We start from the raw sequence: 17,349 nt of genomic DNA on the forward strand, positions 1-17,349 counted from the left end.
TAACCCCTTTTCTGGTAGAGACTCTTATCTCTGCATTATTTTATTATTCACTGTCTTTCCTGTCTCCATCTTTGAGATGGCATCTTGCGTCTCATTTACAGAAGGTGACTGACTAAATGATAAAACAGTTCGATGTCCAAAGATGGGCTTTAAATTTATGACACCCGTGTGCAGAGGCTTACCTGCAACCAATGGCAAACAATAGATTAGGCTATTTCTTGTTCGTTCCATAAGTTGCTAAGGGATCAAGAGACCCTTGTTTATAGCAGGACATCACCGCATTCCACAGGTTTAAATCTCAGACATTTACATTCTTGTCTTGATATGGTTTCAGTATATGTAAATTGAAGAGAAACAGAATTGCTGTACTCTCTCTCTGTTCTTGGTTTCCTAGCTAGTTCAAGTTTTTATGCCATCGTGATCTGTTGTCCCTTTTTAGTGGAAAGGGATGCTTTTGGCATTCTGGTAACTATATATGAATATTATTGAAGATCTCAAGATGGAGAATACAAAGTCTCTTGTAACACCATTCACCATCATAGATACCTTTACTACATTTGCAAATGACGATCTGTCCTCTCGAATAGAGCCAGTGCAACAGAAACAAATTTATATTTTAGATGCCATTTTCGAATGACAAAATAAAGTTGAAGGCCATCTGTCATTCTTAACGTGGGATAACAGCCTTTCCATTATTTTTTGTTTAGCATTTTTCTCGCAGCTAAAAACGTAGTCTGGACATGATGAGTGCAAAGATAATATGAATCCCTCACAATTTTGGACATTATGTTAAATTTAAAGAAAATATTCATGAAAGAACTATTTATTATTCAAGGTATATAATAAATTCTTGCAATTGGTTGTTAGACAACAATCAACCCTTCACTCTTTGCAGATTGCACCTTCTATATTTATCAGTAAGATTACTTTTCTAAAATTTGTAGAACCTCAATTTGTTGTTGCTATGGCAACAAAGAAACAGTTGCAGGTAGAATGAACAGTTCTTAAGATCATATCCAGAACTGTATAGCCCCTCTACCCACCAACCTGAAAGTAAGAATACTAATCAGTGCACTGTATACCTGCAATGAACTCGTGCTGCAAAAGAAATCCAGTACTTGCCTGTACAAATCGTTTTGGAGCTTAAGTTACTTGTGAAGTTAAGCACGAAAGCAAGTTTTTACACACCCTTTTTGGCTTTTTCACATTCTTTCCTCCCCAGCCCCATCATGAAAAGATGACACACAGTTCATAGAAACAATCTGAAGCCTTAAGACAAAAAAAATAAATGTTTCCAAACTAATCCCTAGATGCAGAATTATCCCAGTATATAAACTATTCTATTCACTCTGCAAAACAAGATGATGTGTTGTTTTTTGTGATGTGTTAGATGTTCATTGTAGTTTTTCTTATGATCTGTTTCATAGGTGTTGGTGTGAACAGCAGCACTCAGAGTGTGCTAAGCCGCCCAATGCAACGGAAGCTAGTGACCCTCGTGCACTGTCAGCTGGTAGAGGAGGAAGGGCGGATCCGGGCCATGCGGGCGGCACGCTCGCTGGGCGAGAGAACTGTCACAGAACTCATCCTCCAGCACCAGAATCCTCAACAGCTCTCCTCCAATCTCTGGGCTGCTGTCCGTGCCCGGGGGTGCCAGTTCCTGGGACCAGGTATGCAGCATGAAGGGTAGACTGTCAGTGCATGAGCTGGAAACAGAGCTTTGGATAACCTTTCAATAGAGCTATACTAGAAAGTGACCTGCAGTTTGGAATCTGATAATTCATCCTTGTTAAATCACTAGTTTGTCTTCAAGAGTATTTCTTACCCAGTAGGTTGCAACATTTCATTTTGTACTGGGTTGTTTGTCTTCCAAGTAAACCACCACCTCACATCATCAGATTGAAGGCTTTGTCTTCCCTCTAATACAGCTACGGCCCAATGTTTATCAGCAGGGACCACCTAGGGGCGTTGTTTAGCGGTAGGTACCAGGCACCCTCAGTTGGAAAGTAGCTTTTAGAAGCTCTGTTTATTTAATAATTGTAGGAAGTTGGCTCTGTATGCACTATTTCAAAGTAAGGAATAGTATGCACAGAGTCCAAGGGTTCCCCTTAGAGGTAAGATAGTGGTAAAAAGAGATAATACTAATGCTCTATTTTGTGGTAGTGTGGTCGAGCAGTAGGCTTATCAAAGGAGTAGTGTTAAGCATTTGTTGTACATACACACAGGCAATAAATGAGGAACACACACTCGGAGACAATTCCAGGCCAATAGGTTTTTGTATAGAAAAATATATTTTCTTAGTTTATTTTAAGAACCACAGGTTCAAATTCTACATGTAATACTTTGCATGAAAGGTATTGCAGGTAAGTACTTTAGGAACTTTGAATAATCACAATAGCATCTATACTTTTCAAATAAAACACATATAGCTATTTTAAAACTAGACACTTTGTGCAATTTTCAACAGTTCCTTGGGAAGGTAAGTATTTGTTAGTTTTTTGTAGGTAAGTAAACCACCTACAGGGTTCAAGTTGGGGTCCAAGGTAGCCCACCGTTGGGGGTTCAGAGCAACCCCAAAGTTACCACACCAGCAGCTCAGGGCTGGTCAGGTGCAGAGTTCAAAGTGGTGCCCAAAACGCATAGGCTTCAATGGAGAAGGGGGTGCCCCGGTTCCAGTCTGCCAGCAGGTAAGTACCCGCGTCTTCGGAGGGCAGACCAGGGGGGTTTTGTAGGGCACCGGGGGGGACACAAGTTAGCACAGAAAGTACACCCTAAGCAGCACGGGGGCGGCCAGGTGCAGTGTGCAAACAGACGTCGGGTTTTCAATTGGAATCAATGGGAGACCAAGGGGTCTCTTCAGTGATGCAGGAAGGCAAGGGGGGGGCTCCTTGGGATAGCCACCACCTGGGCAAGGGAGAGGGCCTCCTGGGGGTCACTCCTGCACTGGAGTTCCGATCCTTCAGGTCCTGGGGGCTGCGGGTGCAGGGTCTTTTCCAGGCGTCGGGATCTGAGAGTCAGGCAGTCGCGGTCAGGGGGAGCCTCGGGATTCCCTCTGCAGGCGTCGCTGTGGGGGCCCAGGGGGGACAACTTTGGTTACTCACAGTCTCGGAGTCGCCGGGGAGTCCTCCCTGAAGTGTTGTTTCCCCACAAGTCGAGCCGGGGGCGTTGGGTGCAGAGTTGCAAGTCTCACGCTTCTGGCGGGAAATGCAGTTGTCTTTAAGTTGCTTCTTTGGAAACAAAGTTGCAGTCTTGGGTGAACAGGGCCGCTGTTCTCTGGAGTTTCTTGGTCCTTTTAGAGCAGGGCAGTCCTCTGAGGATTCAGAGGTCGCTGGTCCTGGGGAAAGCGTCGCTGGAGCAGTGTCTTTAGAAGGGAGGGAGACAGGCTGGTAGAGCTGGGGCCAAAGCAGTTGGTGTCTCCGTCTTCTCTGCAGGGGTTTTCAGCTTAGCAGTCCTCTTCTTCTTAGGTTGCAGGAATCTGAGTTCCTAGGTTCAGGGGAGCCCTTAAATACTAAATTTAAGGGCGTGTTTAGGTCTGGGGGGTTAGTAGCCAATGGCTACTAGCCCTGAGGGTGGGTACACCCTCTTTGTGCCTCCTCCCTGAGGGGAGGGGGGCACATCCCTAATCCTATTGGGGGAATCCTCCATCTGCAAGATGGAGGATTTCTAAAAGTCAGAGTCACCTCAGCTCAGGACACCTTAGGGGCTGTCCTGACTGGCCAGTGACTCCTCCTTGTTTTTCTCATTATCTCTCCTGGACTTGCTGCCAAAAGTAGGGGCTGGGTCCAGGGGGCGGGCATCTCCACTAGCTGGAGTGCCCTGGGGCATTGTAACACGAGACTTGAGCCTTTGAAGCTCACTGCTAGGTGTTACAGTTCCTGCAGGGGGGAGGTGTGAAGCACCTCCACCCAGAGCAGGCTTTGTTTCTGTCCTCAGAGAGCACAAAGGCTCTCACCGCATGGGGTCAGAAACTCGTCTCTCAGCAGCAGGCTGGCACAGACCAGTCAGTCCTGCCCTGAACAATTGGGTAAAATACAGGGGGTATCTCTAAGATGCCCTCTGTGTGCATTTTGTAATACATCCAACACTGGCATCAGTGTGGGTTTATTATTCTGAGAAGTTTGGTGCCAAACTTCCCAGTATTCAGTGTAGCCATTATGGAGCTGTGGAGTTCGTTTTTGACAGACTCCCAGACCATATACTCTTATGGCTACCCTGCACTTACAATGTCTAAGGTTTTGCTTAGACACTGTAGGGGCATAGTGCTCATGCACCTATGCCCTCACCTGTGGTATAGTGCACCCTGCCTCAGGGCTGTAAGGCCTGCAAGAGGGGTGACTTACCTATGCCACAGGCAGTGTGAGGCTGGCATGGCACCCTGAGGGGAGTGCCATGTCGACTTAGTCATTTTCTCCCCACCAACACACACAAGCTGGCAAGCAGTGTGTCTGTGCTGAGTGAGGGGTCACCAGGGTGGCATAAGACATGCTGCAGCCCTTAGAGACCTTCCCTGGCATCAGGGCCCTTGGTACCAGGGGTACCATTTACAAGGGACTTACCTGGGTGCCAGGGTTGTGCCAATTGTGGAGACAATGGTACATTTTAGGTGAAAGAACACTGGTGCTGGGGTCTGGTTAGCAGGGTCCCAGCACACTTCTCAGTCAAGTCAGCCTCAGTATCAGGCAAAATGTGGGGGGTAACTGCAACAGGGAGCCATTTCTTTACAATAATTGATTCATTTTTTTTGTATCCATTGCTTTGTTGCCTGGCACACATTGCAGCATAACTGGGTTGATTATTAAAGGACTGCATGAGAGACATCTGTTTAATTGTAATTGTAATTGTAATCGTATTTATATAGCGCTTACTACCCCTGACAAGGCGTCGAAGCGCTTTTCGATGAGTAGCACGCTACTCCGGTACCCAACAAGAATTAGTGATGGATTAGTATAATTTAATAAGGAGTACAGTTTTAGTATTATTATGAGTTAATTTGAGTTGCGGATATGAGAGTTTGTTAGTTAGATTGACTGGAGTAATGGAGGGGTGGAGGAGGAAAGAAATCCAGAAGTGTTAATTGGGAGTTTATCCTTCATTTGCTCAATCCAAAGGCTTGAGATGAATAAAAGGGGGGCGGAGGGGAAAGAGGATGTGGAAGGGTTAGGGAGAGCATAGTAGCAGGGTGAGATGAATGCAGGAGAATTTAGTAGGGTTGTGTGGGAGGTCACAGAGGTAGAGTGAGGTTTGGTGAGTTAGATGTGGGGGTGGAGGGATGAGCTTAGGCAGAGATATTTAGGAGATGGAAGTGGTCGAAGGGATTTGGGATGAGTCCGAGTGAGAATGGAGGATAGTTTGATAGAGACATGACATAAGAGCGATGAGTAGATAAGTGTGATAAAAAGAGAGCAGAAATTCATAGAAACATGCCAGGCACAGAAACAACATATACACACATATATATATATATATATTTATACACACACACACACATGACTATACACACACATCTGCACATACAATACATAATTAGAAACATGGGTAAAAAATACTTAGTCGTCCATCCATCATCCTGGTAAAAAGGCGGGAACTCCCCCACCTACCTCGAGGGTGGACGGGGCGGAGCCCACAGGTGCTCCACAAAGGGAGAAACCCTCCACTCTGTGTCTCCAGCAGAGGAAGACAGAAACCGCGCGTCCCAGTCAGACACAGACCACGCTCCAGCACATCATCAGCTCACCTCCAGGAAAGATTCCAGATCCCCTCCGCCATGGGATCTCTGAGCGCACAGCCCCGCCCCATCCCTGCTGAGCCCAAGAGCCAGGGTGGGCCGTCCTTTCCAGAAGGTGAGCTTCAACCGCGGCATCTGCCGCGTCCACATTGTACACTAGGGTACGTGATGGGCCACGGGGGCAAAAATGTCTTCAGCAACCTTGTGTGCCCCCGGCAATGTCATTGCCACTAGTGCGTCCCCGCGGAGATGTCCTCGCGCCCCTGCGCATCAACGACGCACCACGCGAGTCGGCGGCAAACGCAGTGGGGTCGCCTTGGAAAGCTGTCCATCATTCTGGCAAGAGGTGGGAATTCCCCTACCTATTTCGAGGGTTGACGGGGCGTGGCTCAGCGGGCGGAGCTTACAGGTGCTTCATAAAGGGGGAACCTTCTACTCTGTGTCTCCAGGAGAGGAAGATAGAAACCGCGCGTCACAGTCAGATACAGATTACGCTCCAGTACATCATCAGTTCACCTCCAGGAAGGATTCTGGATCTTCCTCTGCTATGGGATCTCTGAGCGCACAGCCTTGCTTTATCTTTGCCAAGCCCGAGAGTTACGGTGGCTTGTCCTTTCCAGAAGCTGAGCTTCGACTGCGGCACCCGCTACGTTTATATTGGTAAGTGCTTCCTTTGAGGTTTAGTTTCTGTAAAATGAGCATCGTGGCCTACACAACCGGAGTATTTTCTACGAGTATGTCAGTAAGCGTTACCTAGCATGTTTTATATACCCTGTTTATATTGTACAATAGGGGTACGTGATGGGCCACGGGGTAAACGTCTCCAGCAACCTTGTGTGTCTTTGGCAATGTTATTGTTACTAGTGCGTCTTTGTGGAGATGTCCTCGTGCTTCTGCGCATCAACAACACACCACCGGAATCGGCGGTAAAACGCAGTGGGGTCGTTTTGGAAAGCTGTCCGTCATCCTGGCAAGAGGCGGGAATTCCCTACCTACTTCGAGGGTGGACGGGGCGTGGCTCAGCGGGCGGAGCTTACAGGTGCTTCATAAAGGGAGAACCTTCTACTCTGTGCCTCCAGGAGAGGAAGATAGAACCCGCGCGTCAGTCAGATACAGATTACGCTCTAGTACATCATCAGTTCACCTTCAGGAAGGATTCTGGATCTTTTTTTGCTATGGGATCTCTGAGCGCACAGCCTTGCTTTATCTTTGCCAAGCCCGAGAGTTAGGGTGGCTTGTCCTTTCCAGAAGCTGAGCTTCAACTGGGGCACCTGCTACGTTTATATTGGTAAGTGTTTCCTGTTGAGGTTTAGTTTCTGTAAAAATTAGCATCGTGACCGAACCAACCGGAGTATTTTCTACGAGTATGTCAGTAAGCGTTACCTAGCATGTTTTATACGCCCCGTTTATATTGTACACTAGGGGTACCTGATGGGCCACGGGGTAAACGTCTCCAGCAACCTTGTGTGCCATTGGCAATGTTATTGTTACTAGTGTGTCTCTGTGGAGATGTCCTCGTGCTTCTGTGCATCAACAACGCACCACCGGAATCGGCGGTAAACGCAGTGGGGTCGTTTTGGAAAGCTGTCCGTCATCCTGGTAAAAGGCGGGAATTCCTTTACCTACTTCGAGGGTGGACGGGGCGTGGCTCAGCGGGCGGAGCTTACAGGTGCTTCATAAAGGGAGAACCTTCTACTCTGTGCCTCCAGGAGAGGAAGATAGAACCCGCGCGTCACAGTCAGATACAGATTACGCTCTAGTACATCATCAGTTCACCTCCAGGAAGGATTCTGGATCTTTTTTTGCTATGGGATCTCTGAGCGCACAGCCTTGCTTTATCTTTGCCAAGCCCGAGAGTTAGGGTGGCTTGTCCTTTCCAGAAGCTGAGCTTCAACTGGGGCACCTGCTACGTTTATATTGGTAAGTGTTTCCTGTTGAGGTTTAGTTTCTGTAAAAATGAGCATCGTGACCGAACCAACCGGAGTATTTTCTACGAGTATGTCAGTAAGCGTTACCTAGCATGTTTTATACGCCCCGTTTATATTGTACACTAGGGGTACCTGATGGGCCACGGGGTAAACGTCTCCAGCAACCTTGTGTGCCTTTGGCAATGTTATTGTTACTAGTGTGTCTCTGTGGAGATGTCCTCGTGCATCTGTGCATCAACAACGCACCACCGGAATCGGCGGTAAACGCAGTGGGGTCGTTTTGGAAAGCTGTCCGTCATCCTGGTAAAAGGCGGGAATTCCTTTACCTACTTCGAGGGTGGACGGGGCGTGGCTCAGCGGGCGGAGCTTACAGGTGCTTCATAAAGGGAGAACCTTCTACTCTGTGTCTCCAGGAGAGGGAGATAGAACCTGTGCGTCACAGTCAGATACAGATTACGCTCTAGTACATCATCAGTTCACCTCCAGGAAGGATTCTAGATCTTTTTCTGCTATGGGATCTCTGGGCGCACAGCCTTGCTTTAGTTTCCAAAGAAACTATAAATCAATAGAAATATACATATAATCTGAAAAAAATAATTATCCCCATAGGCATATGCAGTTCATAGTTGTTTGAAAAAGGTGGTTATGAAGGAAAGAGCCAACTCTTGAGTAGTTTCCTGAAAACAAGAAAGTTATCTGTGGCTCTTATAGTTGGGGGTAATGAATTCCATAGTTTGGCTGCTTGGACGGAGAAGGATGTACCACCTACAGTCTTTTTCTTGTATGGTGGTGTTCTAAGGCGGGGTGCCAGTCTTGAGCGGAGGGTTCTTTGTTGGATGTATTTGGTAATTTTCTTTCTGATAAAAAGCGGTCCTGTTCCATGTATAGCTTTGTGGGTGATACAAAGCAGCTTGAAAGTGCATTGTCTGGCAACGGGTAACCAGTGTAGTGCTCTCAAGGCAGGGGAGATGTGGGCTTGCAGCTTTATATGTAGTAGTAGCCTGGCTGCGGAATTCTGGATACGTTGTAGTTTTTTCATAACAGATAGAGATGATCCATGGTAGAGGCTATTGGCATAATCCAGTTTGGATAATACAAGTGAGATAGTAGCTTGCACCTTGTGTGGAAATCCGAGGTGAGGGAAAATGCGTCGTAAAGTCTTTAAGGTGATGAAGCTTGTGCGTGCTAATTTGTCTACTTGGGCATTCAAAGTTAGTTTGGAATCCATGGTGATTCCTAGGTTTTTCACTTCCTTGGATAATTGAGGAGGTGGTCCGAGATCGTCAGGCCAGCCGCACAGAGGGTCATAATGTTTCCAGTCACCACATGTGAGTATTTCAGTTTTGGAGGTATTTAGTTTGAGATGGCTCCAGGTCATCCACTGATCAACGGCTCTGAGGCAACTGAAGATTTGAGAGTTTTCAATGTTTTTGGGGTCTTCTAATTGAAGTAGTATTTGTGTGTCATCTGCATAGTTGTAGCATGTGAGATGGAAATCATTGATCAGTTCTGGTAAAGATATCATGTAGATGTTAAAAAGCAAAGGTGAGATGATTGACCCTTGGGGGACCCCTGTTTTTGTGAGGTAGGGTTCGGATGAGAAGGGGGGTGAGTGGATGATATTTGTTCTTTTTTGGAGATAGGAAGTAATCCAGTCGAGCGCAATCCCTTGTATGCCGGCTTCGTGGAGTCTTTGAGTTAGGGTGTCATGGTCAACTGTATCAAAGGCAGCTGAGAGGTCCAAGAGAAGTAGTGCAGCAACTCCATTTCGGTCAACTGTGTTTTTAAGATCGTCCCAGATTGCCATGAGTGCCGATTCAGTGCTTCTTCCTGGGCGGAATCCAGTTTGGAAGTCTGAAAGTATAGAGTTGTCTTCAATAAATTGTGACATCTGGGCGAATGCTGCTCTTTCTATCAATTTGCCCAGGAAAGGTCAATTTGTGATAGGTCTGTAGTTGTTTGGGTCTTGCGGGTCTAGATTTGTTTTCTTTAATAATGGTCGTATGTATGCCTTTTTCAGGTCTGTAGGAAAAGTTCCTGAAGTTAAAGAGTTGTTGATGATTCTTCTTACAGGTGTGGCAGCGGAAGTAGATAGCAGGATGTTCTTGAAGATCTGTGGTGGGCAAGGGTCAGAAGGGCAACCAGAAGGTCTGCTTGCTTTGACCAAATCCATAAATTCATCCTGGGATATTTGTTTGAAGGACTGTAGAGGTTGGGATGGTTTATTCTTAAAGGGTATTTTAGTAAAGGGGTTGGTGCTGATGGTTTTCTTCTGTTTTAAATAGGAGTCCAGTGTGTCTGCCTTGGTTGTGTAGTGAGTTGCCAATTTGTTTGTGAAATCTTGAGTGGTGGGATGACTTCCTTCCATGCATGTGGGTTTTCGAAATTCATTGAGAATTTTGTAAAATTCCTTGGTTGTAGATTGAGCATTTAGAATTCTGTCTGAGTAGTATCTTTTTTTAGCTTTTTTGATTGATGATTTGTATATCCTGTTAAGTTTGTGTAGCTGCAGTTTGTCTTGACTGTTGTTTGTTTTGAGCCAGGTCCGCTGCAACTTTCTGATTTGTTTTTTAATCTTTTTAAGTTCTGTGTTTCTCCAAGGTGTTGGTTTTCTTTTGTCATGTTTAGTTTTTCTGAGTGGTATTAGGACATCAAAAGCTTCCTGTAGCCACTCATAAAGTTTAGGTACAGAATTGATTGTATCTAGATCTGTCTTTGCTGTTAGTTGTGTTTCTAAGTGATCCAAATTGAGTTTTCTCCATGGTCGATAGGTGTATGTATGTAGGTGGTTGTGGGGTGTGTTGATTTGTGGAGTTGTCTGTCGGAAAGTTATCAGATGGTGGTCTGACCAGGTGGTTGGTGTGATGCTATGAATAGTAACAAGTTCAGGCTTAGCAAAAATGACATCTAGGATGTGACCAGCGATGTGTCTGGGATTGTGTACAATCTGATGTAGATTCAATGCGAGTAGGCCAGTGGTGATAGCTTTTGGATGGGGCATATTGGGTTTGTCAAACCAAATGTTTAGATCCCCAAGAATGCATAGATTGGAGTATAGTGTAATAAGGTTTGAGACTATGTCAAGAAAGGCATCTGGGAAAGTGGAGTTGTTAGGTGGAGGTCTGTAAAGGAGGAGAAAGTTACAGGTGGAAGTTGGAGTAGGGTGGCATCTGGTAAGGAGGGCTTCACAACCTTGTATGGAGATGTTGTCTGTTTTACTGAGGTTTATTGCCTGTTTGAATATAATAGCTAGTCCACCTCCTCTCTTGCCTATACGGTTTTGTGTGATGGTTTGATAGCCTGGAGGAAGGGCTTCGTGCAATACTGGTGCCATGTCATCTCCCAACCAGGTTTCCGTAATGAATAGTAAGTCAGGTTGTGTGTCTGTGAGCAGGTCGTAGATGTGGTGCTTGTTTTTTGAGAGTGATCGAGCATTTATGAGCTGGCAGTTTAGATAGGGTGTGTTAGTGGTAGTGTTGTTTTGTTTAGTAGAAGGGTAAGTAGTATAATGTGAGCTTGAAGCAGGAGTGTTGCTAGTTGTGTTGACTGTTTGAGGCTCACAATAGTCTTGCTTTTCAACATAGTGTTCCTCTTCCAGCAGGTTAAGGAGGCATTTTGTTGGGTCTGTGTGTGTGGGTGGTGAACTTGGTGGCTGAGAGAGCCATGAGGAGTGTAGTGTTTTTTGTAGGGTAGTTTTATTATGAAACAAACAAGGGGATGCGAGGTTGCTATGAGTGGCATGTTTTTTATTATGTTTGCGTTTGTTTAGTGTGGAAGGAGTATGGGTTAGGGGTGGGGGAGGAGCATGTGGATCATGATGTAAGGCTCTAAATTGTGCAATGGAGGAGAGGCGACTGAATGAAGGTTGCTGGGATGGGGTGCTTGTGGTAGGTGTTTGTGAAGAGTGGGGGGGTAGGGGTGGAGATAGGGTGGAATTTGTATCCTGTGTGTAGTCTTGGGGGTGAGAGTGGGTATGATGAAGAGTGTAATGTAAGTTTGTGTTGCTTTGATGTGCTGATGTTTGTGGTTGGTATTGTTTTTGTGGAATAATGAGAGGGGTTATTGGTGTAGTTGTTTTTGGTGAGGGACTTGTATGCGAGTTAGTGCTGTTAAGTGGAATTTGAGTGTTAGATGGGGTGTTGATGTGTTTTGGAGATGAATGTATGAGGTGTATATGAGGTGATGGATGTGTGTCAGGGAGATAAGTATTAGTTGAGATTACTGGAAGAGGTAATATGTGTGGTGGAGTGAAATGTGGGAATTGTATGGTTGTGTGTAATTGGTGAGCAGAGGGGAAGAGTGTGTGTAGATGATGTGTTTGAAGGCAGGGTTTTGGCATTGTTATGAGTTCAGGCGGTCTGTGTGAAGCGAACAGCGGATAGTGTTTTTGGTTAGTATGTGTAGAGAGTGTGTATCTGGGAGACTGAAACTGAGAGAGTTGTATGTTGTAGTTTTGTATTGTGTGGGCGGTGGCAGGTAGTGTTAGTGGGAGGGGATAGAGTAGTGTTTGCTGTGAGTATGAAGGTGTTTGACTGTAATAGTTATGGGGTGTATGTGTATATGTGTTGTATGTAGGGTATTGTGTTGGGTGGTGGGGCAATGCATTATGTCTGTAATCAGTTTGTGATGCATGAGTTGGATATCTTTGCAGATAATGTGTTTGCATGTTGAGGGATGTGTTGGGGCAGAAACCATTTCTGGTGGAATGAGAATGGGAATTGGGCAGCATTTCTGGCCCTAGTCCCTAGTCCCTACCTGTCCCGAACAGACCCAAACAGACAGCTGCCCTTGTCCTCTCCGCCCGGGCTCAGACGCCCTGAATCCTAGCCTTTTATAGCCCTACTGGCCAATAAGAAGCTGGTCCTAACCCTAGCCAATCCAATTTTTAAACCCTAATTTAGCCAATTAGTGGGAGACCCAGCCCTAATCACCAGTCACAGCCCTATTTCCTGACCCCCAATCACAGCCCCAGCCCTAGAACCAACAGCCAATCAGAATCCTAGCCCTATCCACCAATCACAGCCCTAGAACCAATAGCCAATCAGAATCCCAGCCCTATCCACCAATCACAGCCCTAGAACCAACAGCCAATCAGAATCCCAGCCCTATCCACCAATCACAGCCCTAGAACCAACAGCCAATCAGAATCCCAGCCCTATCCACCAATCACAGCCCTAGAACCAACAGCCAATCAGAATCCCAGCCCTATCCACCAATCACAGCCCTAGAACCAACAGCCAATCAGAATCCCAGCCCTATCTACCAATCACAGCCCTAGAAACAAACAGCCAATCAGAAAACCCCACCCTATCCACCAATCACAGCCCTAGAACCAACAGCCAATCAGAATCCCAGCCCTATCCACCAATCACAGCCCTAGAAACAAACAGCCAATCAGAAAACCCAGCCCTATCCACCAATCACAGCCCTAGAACCAACAGCCAATCAGAATCCCAGCCCTATCCACCAATCACAGCCCTAGAAACAAACAGCCAATCAGAAAACCCAGCCCTATCCACCAATCACAGCCCTAGAACCAACAGCCAATCAGAATCCCAGCCCTATCCACCAATCACAGCCCTAGAACCAACAGCCAATCAGAATCCCAGCCCTATCCACCAATCACAGCCCTAGAACCAACAGCCAATCAGAATCCCAGCCCTATCCACCAATCACAGCCCTAGAAACAAACAGCCAATCAGAATCCCAGCCCTATCCACCAATCATAAATGCATCCCTGGAGCTAGCAACCAATGAAACACCATCTCCCAAAAGAACCTATCATAACAGCATGTGCAACAACCACGAGGAACAAATATAAGGAGCAAGTTAACTAAAGTCCAGTCCCTGGGGCCTGGGGGAGGCTACTGGTGCTCTATTCAGTATCTCCTTGGATACAGACAGGCTGAATCCACACTTTCAAGCTAGCAGAGTCTACTTTTCAGGTAAGGGGGAGATTGTTTAAGAGACAAACACTGCAATAGTTCTGGGCGCACACTCTAAAAATCGGGCTTTTTAAGGCAAAAAAGACAGGGGGGCAGACAGCTTGTAAGCACAATTTAAATCACACAAACAGATTAAAAAACAGTCTCCTAAAACCACACTCTGAAAGGTCTATGTAGTCTTTTTTACTAAGAATAGGGGTGAAAAAAAGGGGGGCAGGAGGGGGGGGGGGGGAGCCACTAAACTAGCAAGGGAATTCACACAGTCACAGCAAAAAAACGATTTTGAAATAAACACCACTTTAAAAGAGGCCAAGCTGCCTGAAAAACACAGAGAGTCCACAGTAAAACAAACACTGTTTGAACAATTAATACTATTTGACTAGAAAATATCTTTGGGCTCCTTACCTAGGTCTCTTTGCAATCCTTGAACACTGGGCTGTATCAGGACACAGGAGAGAATGCACAGAGGAACACAAAATGGAGGTGCCTGTCTTTGGCCTTCCCTCCACAAACTTAAGGAGCCAGAGCAGGTGGGGGGGGGGGGGGGGCGGGCCTCAGGTGCAGCAGAGACTCAGGGAGCCAATCAGCTAAGTGCAGTCCCTGGGGCCGGCTACTGGTGCTCTATTCAGTATCTCCTTGGATACAGACAGGCTGAATCCACACTTTCAAGCTAGCAGAGTCTACTTTTCAGGTAAGGGGGAGATTGTTTAAGAGACAAACACTGCAATAGTTCTGGGCGCACACTCTAAAAATCGGGCTTTTTAAGGCAAAAAAGACAGGGGGGCAGACAGCTTGTAAGCACAATTTAAATCACACAAACAGATTAAAAAACAGTCTCCTAAAACCACACTCTGAAAGGTCTATGTAGTCTTTTTACTAAGAATAGGGGTGAAAAAAAGGGGGGTGGGGGGGGGGGGGGCACTAAACTAGCAAGGGAATTCACACAGTCACAGCAAAAAAACGATTTTGAAACAAACACCACTTTAAAAGAGGCCAAGCTGCCTGAAAAACACAGAGAGTCCACAGTAAAACAAACACTGTTTGAACAATTAATACTATTTGACTAGAAAATATCTTTGGGCTCCTTACCTAGGTCTCTTTGCAATCCTTGAACACTGGGCTGTATCAGGACACAGGAGAGAATGCACAGAGGAACACAAAATGGAGGTGCCTGTCTTTGGCCTTCCCTCCACAAACTTAAGGAGCCAGAGCAGGTGGGGGGGGGGGGGGGGGGGGGCCTCAGGTGCAGCAGAGACTCAGGGAGCCAATCAGCTAAGTCCAGTCCCTGGGGCCTGGGGGAGGCTACTGGTGCTCTATTCAGTATCTCCTTGGATACAGACTGGCTGAATCCACACTTTCAAGCTAGCAGAGTCTACTTTTCAGGTAAGGGGGAGATTGTTTAAGAGACAAACACTGCAATAGTTCTGGGCGCACACTCTAAAAATCGGGCTTTTTAAGGCAAAAAAGACAGGGGGGCAGACAGCTTGTAAGCACAATTTAAATCACACAAACAGATTAAAAAACAGTCTCCTAAAACCACACTCTGAAAGGTCTATGTAGTCTTTTTTACTAAGAATAGGGGTGAAAAAAAGGGGGGCGGGGGGGGAGCCTCTAAACTAGCAAGGGAATTTACACAGTCACAGCAAAAAAACGATTTTGAAACAAACACCACTTTAAAAGAGGCCAAGCTGCCTGAAAAACACAGAGAGTCCACAGTAAAACAAACACTGTTTGAACAATTAATACTATTTGACTAGAAAATATCTTTGGGCTCCTTACCTAGGTCTCTTTGCAATCCTTGAACACTGGGCTGTATCAGGACACAGGAGAGAATGTAAGAAATGTAAGAAAAAGGTTAGGGCAGGGAAGAAGTCTTTCATATCCTTTGTTTGATGTCCTGAGCAGGGTCCAGAATTTCCTTGTTGCAGTAGATCCTGTTTACGTCCTCAGTCTTAAGGGGCAAGGCTCAATTCTAGTAATGTCTTGCTGCAAGCACCTCTTTGAAGGGGCTTCAGTTTGAGGCTGTACTGTAGTTAGTTTTGGGTTGTTTTTAGGTCAGTACTCCATTTTTTTTCAAACTTTATTTTGATTTTATGCATATAACAAATCTAGGAAACATTGCAAAAGAGTGCAGTAGCTACAAGTTGGAGTAAAACCGCAACTTCACTGTCAGTCCAAGTCTTGAAATGCAATTACAACAATCCAGTAGGGGTCGGCAATTAGTTCATCATGGAGAACATGAGACATATCTTGCAGCCAGGCTGGCAAGATAGAGATTGTACTACTACCCCAATGGAATGCGAACTATCGATTTGCAAGGAATAGGGCCAAGTCAACAAAGCTTTGTATATGCAAGGGCAGCAGCTTAATGTAACCCAACACCACCAGGAGCAGGCTTGAAGTGAGTAGGTGTCCCGTCATTTGTGTCAGGATGGTATGAAGGAGTCCCAAAACGTGTAGATGGGGGAGCAAGTCCAGGCTAAATGAGCAAAATCAGCATGCTACGCGGAGCATTTCGGACAGGAATGCGAACGTGAGGGATCTAACTTGGCTCTCTCCTGCTGCGTTACATCAGTGAGATGCAAGTATTTGTAGTGCTATAGTTTATGGCGATGATTGTTGGACATAAGTTTAGTCTGAGCACAGCAATAGTACCACTGTTTATCAGACACAGAATGTCCCAAATCATGCTCCCACGTGATTCTGGATTTCTCTGGTCCGAAAGGTCTTAACTTGAGGGAGGTGTTGTAGAGTTGAGATATCGGATATGTGCTATTGGGTAGGTAGGCAACATAGCACGTAGGGTACTGTGTAAGCGGCGCGGATAAAACTATCCAAGTATGTTGCATTTTGCCCCTCTATTAACATGGTAATTTTTTTTAGGTTGGCCTCACTGTAGTGGTCACCCACAGTGTAAAGCTGGTGAGCAGTTATTGTTCGCTGGGTCAACTGTTTAAGTGTAAGTGGAAGCCATGGGTTCCCTGACATGGCAGGGTGGGGGAGTACAAAGTGTTGTGTCCTAGGTAATGAAGTAGCTTTGACCATGCCCAGCATGTAGTGGGAATCGTTTGGATTTCTGCTGGGTTCCTAGGGAGGCCATGTGGCAATAAGGTGGAGAGGGAAAAGGGAAGATCCTGCATGTGCTCAGGTTTGACTTATTGAAGCGGAGTGTCTGGGTGGTACCAAAAAAATTAAGTGTGCCTGAGCTACCAAATAATAGAGATGTAGGTCAGGCACTGCAAATCCTCCCTATTCATATGGAAGAGTCATTGTCTCCCATTGCACACAGGGGTGCCAGCCAGACCATATGAGTCTCGTGAGTAGGCTAAAAAACTATTATATAGTGCAATAGGAATGTTGAGGAGGAGTTTTATCCAGCAATTTATCTGGGATGTAAGTTTGTCAATTGCTGAGCTATAGTTCAGCCGGACCACCTCTGCACCACTATGCAGATGGAGGAGTTTCTGCCCACATGGGGTGAGAGCCTTTGTGCTCTCTGTGGCGAGAAACAAAGCTTGCACTGTATGGAGGTGCTTCACACCTCCTCCGCTGCAAGGACTACACCTGGCAGTGAGCTTCAAAGGCCCAGGCCTCCTGTTAAAGTGCTTTTTGGCACTTCAGCTAGTGGAGATGCCTGCTCCTGGGACAAAGCCCCACTTTTGGCTCCTAGTCCTGTGGGAAATTAGGGAAAACAAGGAGGAATAACCACTTAAGCTGTGACCACCCCTAAGGTTTCCAGAGCTGAAGTCACCCC

At 46.1% G+C, this 17,349-nt stretch overlaps 1 protein-coding gene across 6 annotated transcripts in view; it reads left to right on the forward strand.

The window, feature by feature from the left end:
- The window catches only part of RC3H1 (ring finger and CCCH-type domains 1), a 655,450-nt gene that overhangs the window by 119,876 nt on the left and 518,225 nt on the right, over positions 1 to 17,349 (forward strand). For all 6 annotated transcript variants that reach the window (XM_069231606.1, XM_069231604.1, XM_069231602.1 and 3 more), the window contains exon 4: positions 1,428 to 1,667. In XM_069231606.1, the coding sequence (XP_069087707.1) occupies positions 1,428 to 1,667 (240 nt within the window). The remainder of the gene's footprint in view (positions 1 to 1,427; positions 1,668 to 17,349) is intronic.

This window comes from Pleurodeles waltl, chromosome 4_2 (genome assembly GCF_031143425.1).
Source record: "Pleurodeles waltl isolate 20211129_DDA chromosome 4_2, aPleWal1.hap1.20221129, whole genome shotgun sequence".
NCBI lineage: Eukaryota > Metazoa > Chordata > Amphibia > Caudata > Salamandridae > Pleurodeles > Pleurodeles waltl.